At 33.6% G+C, this 23,283-nt stretch overlaps 3 protein-coding genes across 4 annotated transcripts; all 3 read right to left on the reverse strand.

The window, feature by feature from the left end:
- Positions 1-2,361: 2,361 nt before the first annotated feature.
- LOC115955968 (pentatricopeptide repeat-containing protein At4g17616) lies at positions 2,362-6,314 on the reverse strand. Of its 2 annotated transcripts, XM_031074396.1 has the most exons (4): positions 6,093-6,314; positions 3,171-5,751; positions 2,942-3,050; positions 2,362-2,732 (listed from the first exon to the last, which is right to left on the reverse strand). In XM_031074396.1, exon 2 carries the CDS (start codon positions 5,577-5,579, stop codon positions 3,426-3,428), a length of 2,154 nt encoding a protein of 717 aa, XP_030930256.1. In that variant the 5' UTR covers positions 5,580-5,751; positions 6,093-6,314; the 3' UTR covers positions 2,362-2,732; positions 2,942-3,050; positions 3,171-3,425. The 2 variants fall into 2 exon arrangements, with proteins under 2 accessions (XP_030930256.1, XP_030930255.1); XM_031074395.1 differs by having other exon boundaries at positions 2,942-5,751.
- A 3,758-nt stretch (positions 6,315-10,072) lies between these two features.
- LOC115955969 (sodium/hydrogen exchanger 4) lies at positions 10,073-16,898 on the reverse strand. Its single transcript, XM_031074397.1, has 14 exons — positions 16,628-16,898; positions 15,752-15,870; positions 15,346-15,443; positions 15,179-15,238; positions 15,003-15,049; positions 14,718-14,912; positions 13,798-13,844; positions 13,579-13,645; positions 12,832-12,932; positions 12,639-12,740; positions 11,540-11,684; positions 11,371-11,433; positions 11,161-11,244; positions 10,073-10,870 (listed from the first exon to the last, which is right to left on the reverse strand). The coding sequence occupies exons 1-14, from the start codon at positions 16,784-16,786 to the stop codon at positions 10,589-10,591; spliced, it is 1,569 nt and encodes a 522-aa protein (XP_030930257.1). The 5' UTR covers positions 16,787-16,898; the 3' UTR covers positions 10,073-10,588.
- Positions 16,899-19,068: 2,170 nt separating this feature from the next.
- On the reverse strand, positions 19,069-20,974 carry LOC115956271 (exopolygalacturonase-like). Its single transcript, XM_031074697.1, has 4 exons — positions 20,915-20,974; positions 20,480-20,791; positions 19,402-19,914; positions 19,069-19,296 (listed from the first exon to the last, which is right to left on the reverse strand). Exons 1-4 carry the CDS (start codon positions 20,972-20,974, stop codon positions 19,069-19,071), a joined length of 1,113 nt encoding a protein of 370 aa, XP_030930557.1.
- Positions 20,975-23,283: the final 2,309 nt, after the last annotated feature.

Here is a 23,283-nt window from a genome sequence, read left to right on the forward strand (position 1 = left end):
ATACCTTTCAAACATTCTTATCTAGTTTCCAAACAAGATTGTGATATTTTTTTCCCTTTTGCCTCATCCCCCTCTTTTCAGTATATCGAAATATTGTTAATCTATCTTGTGAGAGTTGACTTCCTCTAAGCTGGAATTACATGACGTATTTAAGAATACAGAGTAATATACAATAAAAAGAAAAGAATTACATTCTATACTGCTCTCTGTAACTTTATGAAATAGAATCCATCCCAATATCTATAAATCGACCCTTGTGCACAAAGCTATTTATGTAGCCTTTGCATTAGGGACTACCGGTGGGAGAACATGGCCAAGGCTAGTGGCAAAGTTTCAGTCCAATATGTAGTTGTCACAGACATACTCATACTGCTCATTGCATTGGTGGGTGGAGCCAGGGCTGCAGAGATACGTAACATAGACTCGACCAAGCTCATCCAATGCCTCCCAGCAATTAGTGGATAGTCACCTCCATCGCCAACCAAACAATGTTGCACTGTTGTACGCCAAGCCTACTTGCTATGCGTTTGCAACTACAAGTCTATCCTCCCTGCATTTAGGATTAACCCAATGCTTGCCTTGGCGTTGCCTAAGAAATGTGGCCTGAAAACACCACCTCAATGCCACGGTAAGCATTTGAAGCCTTAATGGCTCTTAATGTATTTGAGAGGGATTACTGATTTGGAGAAATATTTGAATAGAGCCATCACCGATCATCCTTACAGCAGCATGACCTTCATTGTGTTCCCTGCAACCATTCTGATGAGTCCATTGAGCATATTCTAATATATTGCCCATTTACATCAATTATTTGGTCACTATCTGTTTGGCCAATCATCACTGCTTCTCTTGGGCATTTATTTCCTCGTGACATTGTAAAATATGCAATTTTCCCTCATAAGCACTTGCAGGTTTCTTCAGAAGATGGATACAAGATCACTCTATTTTGTTCAATCCTCTTTGACAACATTTGGAGAATTAGGAACCAAACAATATTTGCCAAGTACAAGTCTAATCCTAGAAAAGATGCTAATTAATTAAAAAGGCTTATTTAAAATATATTGCAGCTTGGACATTTCACCTTGCACATCCGGCCTTGAAATGGTTTCCTCCTCAACCCGGTTGGATCAAAATAAATTTTGATGTTGCTATTAGACCTCATGCCACCATCACTACCGCTGTTGGGAGAAATGAATTTGGAAATGTCTTATTTGCTCATTCAAATCTCTTCCCTCCTTCTGATTTGACTCTTGGAGAAACCCAAGTTGCTTTTCAAGCCATCAAGCTTGCAATCTACCGCAAGTACTCATATGTTCTCTTTGAAGGTGATTCCAAAGGAGTTATCGAGGCCTTTTAAAACATGAACTTGTCTCCTCCTTGATTCCTTGCATCTTTTCTCCTAGATGTCAAAGCTGCTCTTAGTTCTCTCTTTTGTTGGGATTTTTCTTTTGTTTCTAGAGATGTTAACTTCTTTTTCCACAACTTGGCCCGTTGGGTTGCTTTTTGTATTTGGAATGGCCCCATTTCCATCTCCTCTTCCCCCTTGGGTTTTCACCCAGAAGATTGAGATGGGTTGAGTCCTTTTGCTCTCTTTTTATATATTTATCCTTATTTATCCACCCCCCAAAAAAAAAAAAAAGAAAAAAAAAAAGAAAGAAAGAAGGAACAATCAAGTTATCAACTATCATCTAGACATGCACTTTAGAGGAAGTGACATCTTTAAACCTATAAACCAAACTTGGCATGATACAGCAGTATCCAAGATGCAACTACAATGAGCAGGAAAAATAAGCAGATAAAAATAATGCTTGACTAGTGCCACTAATCCACATCAAGGAGTTCTTATTTAATAGTTCATGGATGTGTTATCCTAAGTTTTGCAGAAGGCATGATTTAATTTCAGCTCAAATCAAGATACTTGGTACTCTGAATACCATCACCCTGAAATGATTATCAATGCGGGGATGGCAATCTGATCAGTGCTTAAAAATGGTATGATTAGGAAATTTGAGTTAGATAGTCATAGCTCAATGAACAATATTATTATGAACACTACTTTCTGATAATTACAAAACTGACATGGTTAGCTTCAATCACTGATCAAAATGCCAACAAAGGCATTTCTATATGGAATTAAGCATTAAGAGGTTGTGTACATTGCATCTAAAATTTTGTCAAGTATTGAAATCTATGAGAGGTAGAGTAGATTTATTCCCGGTACACAGCGGAACGTAAAGCCAGTATGTTATGGCTCATCTTTGGTGGTGTTTATTTAAAGTATCATCAAAAGTAATAGTTCCAGTGAAAACCCATCCCATGCATCACTTACAAGACAATTTTTTCTTGAGATGTGCTCCGAACTTTATAAAGTGAAATCCAAAAATTGAACCCAAAAGCGCACAACTATATTCATTTTACATCAACATTATAACATAGGATGGCATTGTAATGTATGTATTAAGATCAAATCATAAATTAAAATGTCATTTCATGCTAATATGTACATTTCAACCGGCAAGACTATGACTCCAAGAGCAGTGCCTGTTGAGAAAAGGCAAAAGAAATCTCCAACAAGAGATGTTGCATCATTCACATCTCCTTCCCCCAAAACTAGGCTTGTATAATGGAGTTATATCTTCATGGAGAACCCTCATCTAGTATGGCATCATAGAACACCCAACATTCAAGGCAGCCTGCTGCAATTAAAAGAAGAGATTACAAACCCAGCCAACCTGCAGTGTAGACACTGAATCAGTTGATGAAAATATTGTTCTGCAGCTGAATCAAACATAAGAGGTAACAAAGGAAATAATTTTCATTTGCAAATTATGTTTATTAACTACAAAAGAATAGATGCATAAAAATAGACCTTCCATGCAATATACATAAGAGGAGATCTTCCATGCAATATACATAAGAGGTAACAAAGGAAAATTCTCACCAAGGTAGTCTTGTACAGTCGGACCAACAAAGCCCAGCTTAGGAAATAGCCACCAGCTGCCTAGGCCAACAATAACGTCCCGAATTTAGAATAACTGTTTTATCTTGACCTGTAATTTGTCGGAGATAAATAGCAGATCCAACTAAGTTAAACACTGAGTTGCCAAATGATTAAATGTGATATCACTGGAACCAATCAAAAGTCTGGCTTATAAGAAAGATATCATTACCCAGCATTGAATTATCAGTGGAAGGAGTTACATGAAGAACAATTTCTCATTGAGTATAAGGATTTGAGAACTATTCCATTAGCTCAGAAACAAGATTACTGTTCCAGCTATGCATCCCTTTAAACATAACATTCAGAGGCACTACATGATTAAAGTAAACAAGAGTAACCAATCTCTCATATTCCTAAATGCCTGGACATACTCAAGCATTTTGCTTTGAGCATCCCTTGCATTTAAGAACTTCCTTATTGAACTTCAATCTATGCCAACCCATTTCCTAAATGCCTGGACATACTCAAGCCTTTTGCTTTGAGCATCAGTTCTAGCTTTTGATGCTTTTAGCCTCCTATAAAGATTCATATGAAGCTTTAGAAACTCACTTTTGTACATCCACTTGTCAGTGAACATACCATGCTCTTTCATATAACCAATGACCTCCATCACTCTCTCAAAGTAACCACCTCGAAGAAAACTCAGTAGCAAGAACTCACAGAGATCTCTGCTCACTACCAAATTTCCACTCTCCATATTTCTCTTAATGTCCCCCCAGATGATTGTGATATCACGATGCATTCCTAGAGAAGAATATCCACATACCAGATTAGAAAACGTTTGCACTGTAGGCTGGATTTTCATCTCCAGCATTCTTCTGTATGTTTTCAAAGCATCTGCTAACATTTTGGCCTTGAAGAAGAAGTAAATAGAAGAATTGAACTCATAAACAGTAGGAGGAACAGCATTCTCCTCTCTCATCTCTCGAACCAAAAACTCAGCCAGATCTGATTTACTGATCACCGTTGATGAGGCAAGCATGGCATTTTTATCCACTGCTTCTGATCGACAGATGGAAACAACCATCTCATCAGAGAAATTTAAGACCATACCAGCTTTTCTCATTTGTTTAAGCAGTGCCTTTGCTTCCCTAAACATCTTTTCCTTGTCGTAGGCAGCCAAGAGTGACAAGTAAGTAGTACAGCCCATGGGAGATCCAGCGGATTCCATGTCATCCAAAATGTCATGAGCAGTTTCAAGCCAGTGCAATTTAATGCAAGCATCAATCACGTCAGAGCACAATCTGGATACCTCCAATGAATGTGACTTCTTCTGAATGCTAAGTAAAAATTTTGATATGTCACTAATCTTCCCAACTCTCTTGTATCCATTAATGAGCTTGGCCAGGGCCTTATTGCTAAGGGTGAGTTTCCCATTCCTAAAAGCAACAAGTTCTTGTTTACCTTCCACTTTGAGGATAGAATCCTTCTGCAGCATCTCAGGTACAATCTGTATCTTCAACCCTGTCTTGAGATTTTCAGATCCCAATGGAACAAAATGAGGCTTTTGTAGTTCCTTCCTAACATTTTGAATGGGAAAAGATTCCCGGTCTCTATATATATACAACACAAGATCAGCAGCAGAATCAATGTCATTAAACTTGAAGTGCAAGCTCAACAAACTATCATAGAACTGCCGATAATGAAAAACAAATGGAGCTGAAACTCGATCAATGTGGTCTTTAAATTTCTTCAGCTCATCCCTCTGACCATTCATCTCATGAATCTGGGCAATAATAGTGATTGAATGTGCATCAGCTACAACCCCTGTCTGAGACATCAATTCAATGATCTGTTGGCCTTTAAAAGACAATTCAAACCTCACACAAGCATCAAGCACTAGGTTAAAGATCATTGTATCTGGTTTTATCAGCTTTGCCCGGTCATTTTTATTCACATTTAAGTGTTGGAAACAATCACAAATCTGAACCAAGAAATTTGAAGCGATGTATGTCCCAATCTCTGTCTTCACCATATGCAGAACAACTAACCACAATACATTCATTGGGGGTAAAGTCTCTTTCTCCAGCATCACTCTAAGAATCATTGAGGCAGGGATAGGCAATTGAGATCTTGCTAAGGAAAGGGACAACTTAATTAGGGTATCCGATTGAAGTAAACCCAATTCCTCTTTCAAAACTAGCAAGACTAAATCACATGCCTTCTGAAGCCAGTGTGGATCAGATGAATATGACAGTTCATTGATCAACTTACCAAAAAGACTTCCCTTAGGGAATCCATACAAGTTTTTAAAATCATTAAAAGATTCCCATACTTCATCCAATTGGTGATCCTTCAAGGCAGTTTCAAGCTTTCTCAGCAGAACTGCATGCGAGGAACCTTCCCAACATATCCTTTCAGGGTGAGTGCTAGTAGAAATTTTTTGAAGATATGGGTTCTGATACAATCTGTAGTAAACATCTGATATTTGATAAGTCCCAACATTTTTTCCAATAAGTTCTCTATTGTGATTAATGAAAATGTTCCTCAGAACAGTCGCAGCCACACGAAATCCCAATGAATAACTCACGGTGAAGCGGGGTTGCACTAGAACTTCTCTGGCCAATGCTAGTGCCATTCTTAGAAATATACATCATCACCAAAAGATCCTCATGTTGGACAAAGGCTAAACTTGGCCAGGTGAAAAGTCAAGCACTAAACCTCACACATTTACATCTTTAACCACCAAACAGAACTCAAAAATAGAAGATGATTCGAGAGAAGGTACCATAGTTCCAACCAATCATTATCTGTAAAAAAGTAACTTAACTGAATGAGATATATAACATTTTACTGATATAAACACAATCTGAAAGACTGAAACTAAATTAAGTCAGCTAAATTTTATCACAATTATACCCAACCACCTAGGATGAACCCAAACAGATGAAAGATATGAAATTTGCTTCGTTTTCAGCAACCAAACAAAAAATGGAACGAAACCCAGAAACGAAAATGACAATACGAAAATAAAACTCAGTCCAATTCTCGTTTTTCCGTTAACCAAAATTCGTTAAAATTAGAACAAACAAATTGAAGAGGGAAAAAAAAATAACTGAGGGAGAGAGAGAGAAAGAGAGAGAGAGATTACCTGAGAATGTGAAGTAGGGGAAGACTGTGACTGGTTTGGTACTGCTAAGCTTTCATTTCTCTACACGACATAGCAGGGTCTGCCATTGAAATACAGAGAGAGAGAGAGGGGTTTTAGACTTGAGGTGAGAGAACGGCAGAGGGTAGCCCGTAGGGTGTATTTGTAAGAGAGAAGAAGAAAGAAAAACAAAAACTATTTCCATGATAGTGGAGACTGGAGACAGGAGAGGGTACCCTGTGGTATGATAATAATTCTACTAAACAAACAAATTTGAAAATAAAAATAAAAAACTAAAATTTTTGTACCTCTAACTATTTTTTAGGGGAAATTACATTACATTTTGCACTACATTTTGCTGTTATATTTAAGGCAAAACTACACTATTGGTTCTTGAAGTTTATCTTGTGTCCGTAATTGGTCCCTTAAGTTTGAAACGAGCACAATTAGTCCCTTAAATTCTAAAACTGAGTTGTATAGGTCCATTTACTAACTGCTGTTAACAATGTTACTTATGTGGCTAACGAAACAATGACTTGACATTTTTTTAACGATGTGACATGTTTTTATTAAAAATTAAAAAAAAAAAAGTTTCCACGTAAGATGAAATTGAAATAATATTGACCCGATTAAAAACAAATCTGATATTTATTTTTCCATAAAAATTAAAAAAAAAGTAGATATTTAAAATCAACTGGGTGTTCATGGCTAACGGAACTCTCTGTTTTTTCATAAAAATACACCAATCCTACCATTCAATATGAAAATTTGGCAACTGGGTGTTCATCAATAACTGGGATAGTAATTGAGAAAGAGTCAAAAGGGCATCACAAAATTCATCTTGATAATTATTCACCAATCCTACGATTCAATATTAAAATCTGACAAATGGATGTTCATCAAAAACTAGTAGAGTAATAGAGAAAAGGCCAAATGGGCATGGAGTACGTACCCATGTTGATCGTAGCCCACACCCTTCCACGAACAAGAGATTCATGGGTGGGCAAGAGCCGCTGCTGCTTGTGCTTGTGCTAGTGCTAGTGCTCGTGGAGGTACTTTGGTCGGCTTCCATGGCTACCGATGTGGCTTTGGATTGCGGAGTTGGAGGAGGTTGGATTTTAATTTTGGAAACTATTTTTTAAAAAAAAAATTTTAATTAAAAACATGCCACATCATTAAAAAAAAAAGTCAAGTTATTGTTCTGTTAGCCACATAAGTAACACCATTAATAACAGTTAATAAGAGAACCAATACAACTCAATTTTAAAACTTAAGGGACTAATTGTGCTTGTTTCAAACTTAAGGGACCAATTGCGTATATAGGGCAAACTTCAGGGACCAATAGTGTAGTTTCACCTATATTTAACATCATCTTGTTGCATGTGACAATCACATGTTTCTTGCTTAGGTAAAACAAAGTTAAAAGACTGAAACACCCTTCTTCAAAATCAATGAAAAAGAAAACCCAAATTTTTTCACATCTCCCTCTATCTCACGTGCATGTCATCCTCTTCCCTAAATTCAGTTTCTTGTAAACCCTAAATCCCCTATTTGAAAATTGCCACCGCTCCACCGCCTTGACACCTTTATTTTTTTTGGTTAAGATGTCATTGAACATCTAAGCAGACAAAAATAGATATTTAAAATCTTTTGATATTATAAAATCTAACAAAAAGGTTCAGTTGCATCAAATTAGAAAACGCAACAAATTGCGTATTCATCACACCATAGATTCTCAACATCAAAGGTTAAGGCTGAAGCACTACTCGTCTAAGATCTCAAGTGCTTATCATCAGGTATGGTCAACTACCAGGCAATCACACCCAAAAAATAAAAGCCAAGACTTAAATAAGTCTAGGCATGGCAATTTTTAATAAAAGAAGTTGAAAAAAAAAAAAAAACTAATTTTCTCATAAGGTTCTGAAGAAAAATTGTGCATTAACCAAACTACAAAAAGGTGGTCTGGATTGGTGAATTCATCAACAGCAACCAAATTAAAGATATGTTTCGAGAAAAAACATTTTCACCACTCACCTAGAAAAGCTAGTAACAAACACCATATGAACATCTAATGGTTGAATATGTTATGAACGAACCCCAACATCGGCTGGGGCATGGCCACCTTGAACAGCTAAACCATGGTTGTTATAAGACCGCCCACCTCCCCTGCCACCCCTTCCTCTATTGTTATATATTAGTTCGAGGGATAATAATTTCCAAGTTGTTCATAATAGCAAAGGGAGATCTAGAAAATTTTGGGTTTTGTTTTAATTGATTATGAAGAAAGGTGTTTAAGTCTTTTAACTTTGTTCCACCTAAGCAAGAGACATGTACTTGTCACATGTAACAAGATTCTGTTAAATATAACAGCAAAAATAACATTGGGGTGCAAAGTGTGATAAGTGTGATAGTTTATGGTGCAAAGTGTGCAGTCAAATAGTTTAGGGTACAAAGTGTAATCTAGTGCATAGTTTAGGATGGTAAAATGTAATTTTCCATATTTTTTATTTTTTATTTTATTTTTGAGAAATTATTTTTTATTTGTATCTCTAAACTTTTACTTAAATAAAATTTGTTAGAAAAATATTTTCTAGGATTCAACTTTTTTCTCATAATTTATTATTATTATAATTTACTAAGGATTAGAACAATATAATGGAAATCTCACTAACAACAGTTTTTCTATATATAATAATTTGGTATTTACAAATATGAGGGAAGAAGATATGATCCTAAGACTTCTTTATAATGGTTAAGAAGTGCCACTTGGGTTACAAAAATTTTGGTCACCACACATTACTAACAACAATTTATTATAAGCTAATTGTAACATACCACCATTTTTCTACCACTCAGACTCAAGTCCATTATTGACTCCTTCAAAAAAATAAATAAATAAATAAATAAAATCATTATTTGACCGCAAGATATTTTACCACTTAAGTTCTTTTATTTTCAATTATAGTAAAATGTGATCCATAAACACTTAAGAAAGTTGTGCATTTGTTGGTCTTTTTTTATTTTTTTATTTTTGACCTATTTGTTTATGTTTAAATGTGAGATTTGTTTTTGTTTAAATGTGAGATAAAAAGTAACTTTAAACAAGAAGTTGGCTTATTTTGCTTAAAAACACTTGATTTACTTAAAAATAACTTTTTGTAGGCTTATTTTGCTTAAAAGCAAACACTTGATTTACTTAAAAATCACTTTTTGTCTCATCTTAAGCAAATAAATCAACCAAACCTAAAAAAGAATTAGGTTAAAATGGTGTATCTTATCCGAATTTTAACATTAAGACATTTTTTAAAAGATTTTAAAAGGATAAACGACAAGTTAGAAATATCTTCAATTCTCATACTGATTGGATGAAACGATTGTTCTCTATGGAACTGATTAGCCTTTTTAGTTGGTTTAAGCATACGTATGACATACCTAAGAACAAGAGAACTTCTAAGGAAAAAAAAAAAAAAAAACACATGCATATTCATTATTCACATCCCAACTAGGCAGAAAGCAATTTAGGCAGTCTTTTATTTGGGGCTACTGGCGAAAGAGAAGAAGCCCAAGGCTGGTTAAAATCACTTAAAATCTTTTGACTTGTTTTTGAAATTTCCTGGTTTTATGAATTGGACCTTACTGGTTTTAAGTCCCAGTTTCTGGCTAAACCAATTAGACCAGAAGGTCTAGACATGATTTGAAAACCATACATTCTACACCTTGGCATTGCCTAAGAAACGTGGCCTTAAATGCCAAAATCATATGATGTTACTTCTTGTGATCTTTTGATCATGTACTTGCTCAAAGGTCTACAGAAAAGTAATAAAACTTTTCAAATATAACTACTTACAACTGATAGGGTGCACAAAATATAACTCAACAAGCCTCAGTTGTTTATCTTGCAAAGCATCACAATTTTACATTACATTTCATCATAAAAAGAACTAAGGAAAAACAAAGAGAGATACTCATGATAGCACATTATTTGTTTTCTTGAAAAAGGAATTGCATCCTTTTGTAGGTATTGTAGAAACACCAAAAAGAAGACTGGGGATAAAAAAAACCTGACAAGGTCACAACCTAGAAGAAGATTCTAGTTTAATCTCTCATTACACTTATAGATGAAGCCTACATACAAAAAGTCTATCAGTAAACTTTCCGGAGGAGTAGTGAGTAAAAGTATAATAACAAAACTTTGCATAGTCAGGAAATGAGGTCAAACTTGACTCATCTAATAGATTAGCAAACTGCTACCTCACGACTTAAACTCATTGTGCTTCTGTATTCCCAGTGACATTTGAAAGTTGAAACTGCCTAGTTTGATGAAAAGTGGACCTGATGTTCAACACCAAGAAACGACATCTCCTCACCAATAGAATAGCATTACAAAATGTCAACTGAGTAGAAAGTAAATTTGCCCATTTCCAACACAGGACTCAAATGAATTACCATCAGGATATCTTGGCACCTTGCTGCTATCTAATTCACTTGCCATTGTTCCTTTAACATTGCGACTGATTGGTAACTGGCCCTCCAAATATGGGTCTCATATAGCTATCATCAAACTTCCTCCAGTAGGAATGTATGGTGGAAATAGGCCTTTCTATAAGAAGGGATAAACTATCCTTTGCACGGCCAATGTTTGTTGCAGTAGATTCTTCGAATGAGAGCAAAGGCACATTCAAGTCATCTTTTGGAACAGCTGATTCTCCATGCCTGATTTTGATAGTCTCATGGTGAGGAATTAAATAGTTTATTAGAGGCTTTGTTATAAAACCAAACACCTGCAATCATTGAATGATACTATCAAATCTTTGGAAGTAAAAGGATTGTGCAATGTTCCTACTCTTGGCAGCTAATACATTAGTCAACATCATTAGAGTTAACAACGACACCTAAAAACATATGAATATTGTAACATAATGTTTTATGCTCCCAACAGACAAGGAGATAATAAATAGAACAAAACTATTAACCTCATAGTGACATAACTGTAAGATGGTTGATAAAAAAAACCTAAAATTTTGACACCCATTGTAAAAGGAATCTAATTTAAAGAGATAAACCAACATACCAATGTACTGAAGAGGACTACGATTATGGTGTTGGTGATCATTGTGGCACTAACTGGATCCCACGTAACACCCGAATATGTGAACTTCACAAACCAAGAGAGAATTAATTTAGAGTGTCTCTCCAATTATTATAGAATTGGTAATCCAAAACATAGGATTATCTCTACCAAACTTTCATGAACTGTGATAAACAGAAAACTCATATATACCTGTTTAAAAGCCAATGCAATAGAGACTGCCCCTCTCATAAGCCCAGCCCACCAAATGATTATCTATATACATGTTAATTTCAAAATCCAGAGACCGTCAAATAGTGCAACTCCATTCCCTTCCCTTGTATGCATTAAAGTTTATCAGGGCAAACATTGTAATACTAACCTGGTGTTTAAATGTGATTACTTCTGTTCTCTCGGCCTTTCTGTTCAAGTAATTGGAAAGGGCGGAGAGAGGGAATACAAATGCAGCACGCCCAAGCAATATTAGAAAGATTAGGGTGCTATAGATGGCCATTAAAGTCCCAAAACTGCAACCAACAGAACATCAAAAGAACATATTTTTTACAAAAGACACCTGCCATTATTCCAAAGAAGCTAAAGGATATTGTGACAAAGATTTATTTCTAAGCATTATATTTTAACCTAAACTAAAATCCACGTTAGTGGTTGCATTCTACTTCAAACTTGACCAAAGAAGATCCCTAAAAAATGTCACTAACTTAACCAATTTTTCTTTAAAAAACAACAAAGAGAGAGAGAGAGAGAGAGAGAGGCATTTATTGTAAGTATGTTGTGAAAGGAAAGTTTATTCCTTGTCAAAGAAGTAAAGTAATATTTCTTGTACACTAAGGAAGAGAAGGTAAAGTCTTATATAGACAACACTATAAATGTTAGGTGGCTTTGGCCCAAGAGGTTCTTCCATATGGGGAAAGAATTAACACTTTTAAAAAAACATAAACGAGTTTCTTCGAATAGTAATTGATAATTCTTTTGAGGTTAAAAGATAGTTGTGTGTATAAGTTAAGTTTTTAAGTTTTTATTGAGAGTTTGGAGGAGAATATATGAACCTTAAAATTGGCTGTTCATAATTAGCAACAAGCATTTCATTGATTTATATTCCATAAAATAAAATAAAAAATTAAAAACTTTAGAGAGGCACACTTTTCAACCATTCTTATTACTGAAGTCTGTAATTTGATTGAATAAAAAGCCTAAATTTTTTGTTAAAAGTGCATATGTTGTATATGAAGGCACAACCCATGAATAGTCGTTTATTGACTACATGTACATGGAGTACATTGTTGTACATACAAGGTACTGCAACATGCTTCTCAGAATATAGTCACTTAAAACTCAAACTCAATTGGATGAACAGCAATTTAAATTTTTTATCAATAATTTATTTTATTATAGCTGACCATTCTTATTAGTAAATTTTGGTAATATAACCAAGCTGAATTGTAAGAGGAGAGAATTAGTACCTTAATTTAGTCATCTTCCACTTTTCAATGTCAAGAGCATCCATTCCCACATAAAGAAAAATGAATGTCTCTGCAATAAATGACATTGTTGCAAATACATGCCTGCAAGAGGAAATGTATTGCTCATAATTAAGCATGAGTGTTTGACCCATGATACAACTATAATCCAAATAATCCTTTTATATAAATATACCTGGTTGTGATTCTTGAACTATCAGTCACATCATGCCATGCATAGTGTGACATCAGAATCCCACAAAAGAAAACAGTGAGAATTCCACTAAGTTGCAGTAGCTGCACAAACAATTGGCAGTTAATATAGATCAATGGGAAATTTTGTATTTCACATGCTTCAATGGAAATCATGTATTCTACTTGATCCATATCCAAAGCTGCTAGTTAGCTCCTATGAAAGTAAACAGCAAGAAGGCTAATCAGCTAATCTAGAAAACCACCAAACACCACATCCCCCCCCCCCAAGCACACTACCAAAAAAAAAAAAAAAAAAGACATTGGCGAAATAGGAATACCCAAAAGAAAATTTTTCAAAATGGAGAGATGATAGTCACTTGAATGGTAAAAACATCATCATTGCACGTTATTTACCACAAGTTGATGATGTCAAAATTGTAGTAAAGGCCAATGCTGTACATCTTAAAGAGAAGTTCAAGATCATCACTTTCATGACATTGACTAGTAGTTTCCTTCTTCCTATTTAACCTCAAGCAATCACATAAAAGTCCTTAATGACACAAATTTTCTATTCAGATGTTAGTTGACAAAAAATCATGTTCATTATGTTGGACAGAGACATCAATTTTAGCGATAATATTTAGCTCACCATACAAATCAAAATTCAGAATCAAGAATCTAGAAGTTTTGCACTGGCGTAGATATAATTAACATAAAAAGTGAGTGGCCATTTAAATACATTAATTACCTCTGCCAACATGTAGGACAGATATGCTATTAAAATCATCAAAGAAATTTCGCGGATGCTTGAGTGTCTGTAAGCAGAGGAAAGCATTTTCATTAAGGTCACTGTCAAACCAAATTGCACTTTGCCTCCAGATTTAGAAAATGGCGTGAACTCTGTCATTCAAATTATAACTACTAAAAAAAGTACTCCTCAAGGCCATTTTATTAAAGAAGCACTTACCTTCCAAAGTATAAGGTTTTAAGAATATATGCTGCCACAAGTCCAGCCTGCAATAAAGTTGTAAGACATGATATCCTCTCCAACATATACATAATTTATTATTGGCATTCATATATGCAACGATATAAAAGATATATTATCTAGTGTTATGTATCAATAACATGTACTTCAAAAGTATAAATTAATAGTAATTTTGCAAATGCTGTGTTTTGGACGTTGGATAAGCAAAATAATTGAGACCGGAATTATTTACAGGTGCAATAATTAGGACACTGATATGGAGGTTAGGGAAAAAAAAAAAAAAAACTGAAATTGTGGTTGTTGCCTTCAGGTGACTTGTCAATTTAGACTGTGTAAGTTCAAATCTGTCATTATTTAATTCAATACCCTATCAAAATTCCCGAAAAAGCATTTCAATAGGTAGAAAGCATCAAATAGGTTGTTTAACACTGCATCTAAATTTTTTTTTTTTTTTTTTTTTTAAAGTAGCGAAATTTATGAGAAGTTACATTTAAGAGCAGATTTATTTACAATACTCCACTAAGAAAAAGGTAAAACCAGTATGTTATGGCCAATCTTTGGTAGTTTTGCTCTTTTATGAATAATTTTGGTGGTTTTCCTTTAAATGCACAATGATTTAAATTTAAATGATCGTAGCGTGCATCAAAGTAAATATTTCTTAAGGAAAACCCATCCTATGCATCACATGACATTTGTATTTTTGAGATGTGCTCCAAGCACATCAAACCTTATAAAGTAGAAGTAACAAATTCAACCAAAAAGCATGCAAATATATTCATTTTACAGCAACATTATTCAGTCACAGGTTACATAAAAATAGGATGGCATCGTAATATATGTATTAGGTCAACTCATTAATCAAAACATCATGCTAGTACATTTCAACCATTGAGACTTACAATGACTCCAAGAGCAGTACTAGTTAAGAAAAGGTAAAAGAAATCTCCAATAACATGAAGCACAATCTTGCCATCTACTCTTGAAACATCAAGCTTTTGAATTGCATTAAACAGAACAACTGATGTCGCGTCATTCACAACTCCTTCCCCAAAAACTAGGCTGTACAGCAAAGGAGTTTCATCTTGATGGAGAACCTACATGTATATATAGTATCATAGAACATCCAACATTCAAAGCAGCCTACCGCAATTAAAACAAAGAGAATAATTACTAATCCAACCAACCTGCAGTGTACACACTGTATCAGTTGATGAAAATATTGTTCCTATAGCTGAATCATAAAAAGAAAAATTCATTTGCAAGTGATGTTTGTTAACTACCAAAAAAAGAAAAGAAAAGCATGATAAAAAGGTGTTCCAAGTTATAGATATATAAGAGGTAACAAAGACAATAATCTCACCCAGATATTCTCGTGCAGTCAGACCAACAAATCCCAGCTTAGGAAACAGCCACCAGCTGCCTATTCCAATGATAGTATGCAGAAATTTAGTAGTGAATTCAGGGAAATTCGAACAGGAAATAGAACATGGAATTGACTAGAAAATAAAGGAAAGATTTAAATGTTACCAGCTGTGATAACTACAGCAGAAATGAAAACACCAAACACCCCAAAGAACATGATAGTAAGGAAGTTTTGGAAGAACTGCTTTTTCTTGACCTGAAATCTGTAGTATATAGAAGAGTCAAGCGATTTAATATATATATAAATATATATATATATATATATAAATTCATCCGAAATAATTCAAGAGAAGTAATGCTAGGACACTACAAATATTACTACATAATACTTACAAATTACTGGTGTCACTAATCATAAAAATGTAATTCAACATTTATTTTATTATCCCTTGGCACATTAATTTGTAAATCTTTTATAGTAAAATTGATAATATCTTACCATTCAAGAGTAAAGAAAGATTGTGATTACCAAAAAAAAAAAAAAGAGTAAAGAAAGATAGCATAACATTACCCAGCATTAAATATTATTGGTGGAAGGAGATATATGAAGAACAATTCCTCATTGAAGGTAAGGATGTGAGAACTTTTCCCTTTGCTCAGAAACAAGATTACTGTTCCAGCTATGCATCCCTATTTAAACTGAACATATTTAGTGACATAAATAATTATTAAAGTAAAAAAAAAAAAAAAAAAATTTCGCAACCATTAATTTTTCACATTCCCATTGAAGTTATCAAACGCATTAAAAAGCAAAAATAATTCTCCTGTAACTTTCATATTTCTATAAGAACAAATTTTCATCTCCTAGGTCCTTCAATGATACAAAAATACTAAAATAATTTTTCTTGTGTCCTATTATTCTTTCTTCTCTTTCCTTCTGCCTCAGTATATCTCTACAATCTCTTTACAATATTTTTCTATTTCACTTTAATTTCAACAAGCCTTAATCCCAAAAAACAGAGACAAACACATTTTTTAAAAATATAATACCATATAACAGATGTAACATTGCTCTCACATACATTGAGACTCGTTGTCCAACGTTGGAATCCTGACTAAATTATTAAATTTATCATCCTAGAACAACTTTATGTTTAGAACAATTGATTATTTATTATCAAAATTCAAACCACCTTTCTGCTCTAATAACTCCCATTTAAAAAGTTAAAAATCCAAATTAATTGGATCCATTTATTAAGGAGAGAATCCATACGATCAAATGTGAGAGAGAATTGTTAAAATGATGAGTATTATTGAGTAAATAACTAAATCCATCATTTTCTAATTGCTTAATTAAGCACCTCAAACAAGATTAAATTCAACCATATATAATTCAACTTGTTTATTCGTAACATGAGAGAGAGAGAGAGAGAGAGAGAGAAGTTACAGTCAAAATGGCAGTGATGGACTCGTTAACCCAGCGGTTCTCTTCAAGCAAGTGACCGATGATTAAGCAAAGACAAAGAATGGCCACGAACACCGTTATGAGAAGTACCTGTGGGTGTTCTTGATTACCAAGGTTTCTTAGATAATCAAACACCATCATTCTATTTTGTTGTTGTTGTTGTTATTCCTTTGAGCCCTGCAATCTTAATCTCCACGACAACACGTTGTGACAAAAGTAAACTAGTAAGAGTTGAAATTGTGAGCAACATAAATCTCATGCACACACAGAGTGAGACTGAGTGTGTTGAGTGTTTGTAGTAGGAACTGACACGTAGGAAAAGCTGCATGCAAAGGGTAACACGTGGTGAATTGGATGTGAACAACAGAACCGTCGTCGTTTTTGCCTTCCCCTAATTCAGTAAAGCTGTAACCGTTCACTGTTTTTCAAACTCATCGTCGTACACTTTGTAGTGGCGGAAATTAAAGTTATCAAGGCAAACAAAATAGACTTAATAAATGCCTCTTTTTTTTTTCTTTTTCTTTTTTTAATAAATAAAGGCATTCCTAAAAATAATTTTTAAGACAGCTCAATAAATTGTTATTATGTTAAGGGTCATCAAATAGCACATGGCCCACAGTTCGACTCAGAAACCTGACGGCCCACCGGGCTAATGGGCGGCCCAGCCTGTTGTTATTGAGGCCCATGGGTAGCCCACTAGCCTAGTGGGTTAGGCCATGGGCTAGTTTTTATGCCCATGGGTACCCGATAGGCTAGCTCAAAAGCCCAATCCGTTGCCCAGCCCATTGGCCTAACCCGTTGGCCCAACCCAATAACTCATAATTTATAACAAAAATATATAAGAAGTGTATGAAGGATTGATCCTAAAATATTATAGATTAATTTCTTAAGAGAACTCCCTCAACCACTAAGATACTCAAAGTAATTGTGCTAAATTTAGTTTACTAAATATATATTTTTCTAGTAGTCTAGCAAATTTGAATTAACCATTTGACATTTTTTTTTATTAAAGATAAAAATAAAAAACTATTTAAAGCCTTAATAAAAAAAATTAAATAGATTTGACTGTAAAAAAATTTGTAATTAAGTATTAAATTCTTTAATTCTTTCCTTTAAAAAAATAGATTGATTATTCCTTTATAAAAAATTGATTCTTTCCTTATAAAAATAATAAAATAATATGCTAATACAAGCCCATAGGTAACCCATTAGGCCCAACCCGATAGCCCACCTTGCTAAAGACCAAATGGGCATTGCCCATGGGCAGGGTCATGGGCTGAGGTTTTTTCTTTCGGCCCAGCCTGACCCAGTCCGTTAACTAGTTAATAGCCCATTATACCCAGCCCATTGTGCCCATGGGCCAAGTAAAAATGGGTCGGGCCGGCTCATTGACGACCCTTATATTATGTCAAAAAGACTCTCCAATACATTTTTTTTCCTCCTTTCAAAGAAGGAAGTGGTATCAATTAGCTAAATTATTTCACTCCTTATTTATGAGAGATTTAAAAAATTCTATAGATTGATAATGTATAAGAGTATTTTTTTGAGAAGATAATGTGTAGGCCTAAACAAATATAGTAGCACATACAAGCAAGAAAACAGCACATAAAACACAGCATACCATTCTCCTTCAAAATACTTGGAAGTTTTCTCCTTTAATTAATTACAAATTTAGAAATGTTACACAAACCCAAAAACCACAACCAAAATAAAATCTACTTAAAACCACCATAGGGAAGATCAGTGTAAATACTTTGCATATTAAGGGACTTAAGTGTCTAATTGCATAATAGAAAAATAGCGAATGTAATTATGGAAAATTCAGAGATTAGAGCAATTTTCCCTTTAAGATATTATTACATGGTCACAAAGCCATTTATTGCTCCGATCCAAATCTTTTATCTCACTCCTTTTACTCCACTATATACTCCACAAATAAAAACATGTCACATGTCTATCTATTTAATTAAATACTAAATTTATGCTTTCTATTATTTCAATTTCCTAAAATAAATAAACAAATAACCCATCATATTTAAGTAATTGAAATAAAAGAATGTATAAATTTAGTATTTAATTAAATAGATGGACATGTGGCATGTTTTCATTTGAGGAGTATATAGTGAAACAGGAAGAATGAAACAGAAAATTTAGACTCTTATTGCTCCACATGAAACAGGAAGAATGATCACCACCTTAAATAGGCTATATAGCTGTAACTTTCGAAGGAACTTTCTTTTTAAGAATTGAATTTCAAGTCACTTACAAATACGAAGTAGAATACATCACAGCTTACAACGTTTCTTGTGGGTAAGCAATAATATCAAGTACAAAACAATACTGTCAATAGAAAGTAGGTCGAGTGTTGGATTATTAAACTTGAATTTGTCTTGATTTCAAGAATTGTGCTGCAAGCAGGAGTGCTATATGCAAGATCCGGGTTTTTGTTGACCATTAGCAATACCTTTGACATTAGAACATGAGGATGCTACAGCTCCTTCAGCACCATGGTAAGTAAGGTTAATATTGTTGAGCTCAATCTTCTCACAAGGTTTGCCTTTGCTACAATCAAAAGCAACTGCAATTTTTGAGCTAGAGGTGCCTCTGATGTTTCCGTACTTCACATCTCGAATTTGAACTTGGGAGTCACCCTGTAGATAAAAAAGAATGACCATCATGGTAAATCAAGTTTTATACAACATATAATTTAATCAAGAACAAGCACATATAACAATATTTGAACAAGAGCTAGGTACCTTTTCACAATTGCGAGATGGGCAATATTGTTGATCAATGATGATGGGGTTGTTGACATTATCCATGATGATGTCTTCAAAGGTAAGATTGAAAACACTACTAGCATAAGACCTGGCCCATGTTTTGATCCTCAAGCCATTTTGAGTGCCAATGAAAGTGCAATTAGTTACCTTTAATCCATTGACATCTTCTTCATTAGGTCCCCCACCAAGGCTTCCAACACTAATTCCATGACCTGGGCCACATGTTACGTTCCTAATGTTTATGTTTTTAGAACCAGGACTCATTGATACACAATCATCTCCGGTGGCTATTGTTGAATCCAATATTTGAATATTGCTAGATGAACCAATGTGTATTCCATCGGTGTTGGGGCTATCTTTGGGTGCTATTATATGGATGTGATCGAATTTCATATCTTTGCATGCAAATACATTCACATGGGCATTCTTGCTGTTCATTGAAGTTAGTTGAGTAATCCTTGAATTGGTGACGAAATCAAATCTCAATGACTGAAAAGAATAAGAGAAACACACAATGTGAATAATATGCATTATAAATAGAATTAATTACAATTTAAAAAATGTTCAAATTAAATTTCTGTAGTTTATTTGACTTATTTTAAAATATGGGAATTGTTTTAGTAATTTTATTATTTGTAAATGAAAAATATGCATAGTAAATTAATAAATCAAATCTATACCTAAAAAATAAATTTACTAAATAAGTCAACTTCTTTCATAAAAAGACGAGGGGGGGGGGGGTGTTTGGGTTAACACAATCTCTAAACATTGGAGATAGTAAGAAAGAAATTAAATTGTAAAATTTTATTTATCTTTTTTTAGAAAAGGAAAGAAAATTTTTTATTTATTTTTAAGAAGCATAATCTAAGCACAAGGAAAAAACATTATAGCTAGAATTTTGAAGCTATACGACCGATAGAAAAGTCTATTAAATGGAAGCATAGTAAAAAATAAAAATTATGAATGACTCATGAAAAATGGTCCCGACCACATGATCATGGGCAACTCCATTTATAGCCTAATTTAAGATGGATTTGTTGAAACAAAAACTTACAATGGGAAGAGCTTTGCAGTTTGGATTTTTACTGCAAGTATTGTCATCCCAAGCAGAGGGACCTTGGCCATCCAGTTTCCCACCACCACTTAGTACCAATCGGTCTACGTATTGGAAGGTGATCCAATGGTTAATATCAATGGTAGATGTTTCATCTATAAGAGCTTTTAGTGTCCCTATGATATGAAATTCCACTTGGCCCTTGCATGGTCCTTTCAACACAATAGGCGCCAACATATATGTCCCTCGTGGGATTAACACAAGATTCCTTCCTTCAGATTGACAAGCTTTGTTGAATACATTTTGAAAAACCTACAAATACAGTCACACACAATAACAAAATTATAAAACAATTATATTGTTTTGTTAGAATGCTTAATGCTACTCATCTAAGAAAAGATTAATAGTATCATAATTCTATTGAGTGAAAATTACCTTACTGTTATCAGTATTTCCATCAGCAACAGCACCATCCTTCATCACATTAAAAACCATTTTTCCAAACCCAACTTCAGAATAAATGCATGCTAATAAAAACATCAAGTAAACACAAGGAAAAACTGATATTGAACCCATGTTTTCTACTATTAATACCTCCTTCTTTTTCTTTTTTCTTTTTTGATAAAGCGATAATAGTATTTTATTGAGTAAAAAACTAAACTGTAGATATACAACAATACTTCACAACAAAAACTCTTCTTCCCAATACTATACAAACTTCACAACAAAGACTCTTTAACCCAATGCTTTACATTTTGGTTTCTCTGCTTTTATAATAAATTTTCATAGATAAAAATAGAATAAAATCAACAATAAAGTTAAGGACACAAAAAAAATTCACAGCAATTTAAAACAATATTCCCAAATTAGCCTACCATCTCACACATGAGCCCATTACAAACTGCAATTTAGTTTTTTTATTTTTTATTTTATTTTTAATGGCCTATGTGTGAAGTGATAGTCTAATTTAAGGAATGTTAGGTAAATACAAAAATTTTTGATATCGAACCCATATTTTCTACTACTACTACTTGATTGTTTTAGTTTCTTTGCTTTTAATAATGATTTTTTTCTTTTTTATAGATAAAAATAGAATAAAATTAACAATAAAACTAGGGAGACAGCAAAACTTGACAACAATTTTACAACAATATTCTTAAATTGGCCTATACTACCACACATGAGCCCACCACAATCTATCATTTAGTTATTATTTTAATAGCACATGTGTGAGGTGATATCTTAATTTGAGAATATTATGAATCTGTTGTAAATTTGTGTTATGTCTTAGAGCAACTGCATCAGTCCGTGCAAAAGTCTTATCTATTTTTTAAGAAAAAACATACTTTTTCTATTTTACATACCTATTTTTACAAAACACCCACATCAGTTTATCTATTCTATCATCTATTTTATTTAAATAATAATATTTCTTTAATTTTTATTATATCAAACGAAGCACTACCCACATGGCCCCACCCACCTTTTTCTTTCTTTGTTGTGAGAAGAAGACAGATGAGAGAGCAACCTGATAGAGAGAGAGAAAAAAAAAAGAATAAAAAAATCATTTGCAAAGCAGTTTTGTATATTTGCATATTTTTACAAGTACTGAAGTGGGTTTTTTTGGGTTAAAATGTGCAAAATTGAGCACTTTTGTATTTTGCAACTACTGATGTGGTGCTCTTAGAGCATCCACAACAGTATGTACAAAAAATTTTCCATTTTGTACATTTAAAACCTACTTTTTTTTATTTTACACACCTATTTTTACAAAACATCCACATCAGTTTGTCTATTATACACATTTATTCAAATAAAATATTCATTTTTTAACACTGTGAATAGTAACCATGAGAGGAGAGAGAAATGAAAAGAGAGTGAGGTGAAGAGAGGAGAGAAAAAAAAAAAAATCATTTACACGGTGAACAGTAACTGTGTATACACGGTTACTGTTCATTTGTAAGACCATTGTGCATATTTAGACATTTTTACAAAGACTAATGTGGGGGGTTTTTGGGTTAAAATGTGTAAAATTGAGCCCTTTTGTATTTTAGAAGACTATCCATGAGTTTGTGTGGTTGCTCTAATGACAAGTGCTTTTGTCTGTTCATTTATAATTTCAAATAACTTGTATCCAATTTCTACAATCTGCATGGTAATTTGAAACAATGAGCACCAAAAAATGGGTCGGGAGTCATTTGTACAGAAATGGGGCATTAATCTTAAGGTTTGTTTGAATATAGCTTATTGCTGAAAACTAAAAACACTGTAACAAAATAATTTTTAAATGTGTGAATAATGTCTTGGAACCCAGTTTTAATGAAATTTTTGCTGAAAAAAGAAATTTGTAGATCCCGTGAATAGTGCACGGGATCCACTGATAGATGCCCATTACAAAAAAGCGCCAAACGCTGAAGTTTTCATCGTAATCCAAACATACACTTAATATCTGTTTAAGAACAGATTATTTAGCTGAAATTGAAATTTTTTTACTGAAAGTGCTGCAGATATAGCTAAAAAGTAGCTAAAATAGTACAGTGGAATTCATGAATAGTACCAAAGAGTGCAATGAAACTCATGAATAGTAGCAAAAATAAATTGAATAGTAAAAAAAGTTAGCTTTTTAAGCCAATGGCAAACACACACTTAATAGTTAGTAGTAAGTTTGAGAGTGACAGAAGAAAATCAAAATCAAAATCCCTCTTCCAACCAAAAGGCAATATTAATAACTATAATATATTTAAAGGAATAAAAAAAATAAAAAAAATAAAAAAATAAAGAGCAAATAAGTTAGTTCTATGTCC

The sequence above is a fragment of the Quercus lobata genome, chromosome 8 (assembly GCF_001633185.2).
Source record: "Quercus lobata isolate SW786 chromosome 8, ValleyOak3.0 Primary Assembly, whole genome shotgun sequence".
Classification (NCBI taxonomy): Eukaryota; Viridiplantae; Streptophyta; class Magnoliopsida; order Fagales; family Fagaceae; genus Quercus; species Quercus lobata.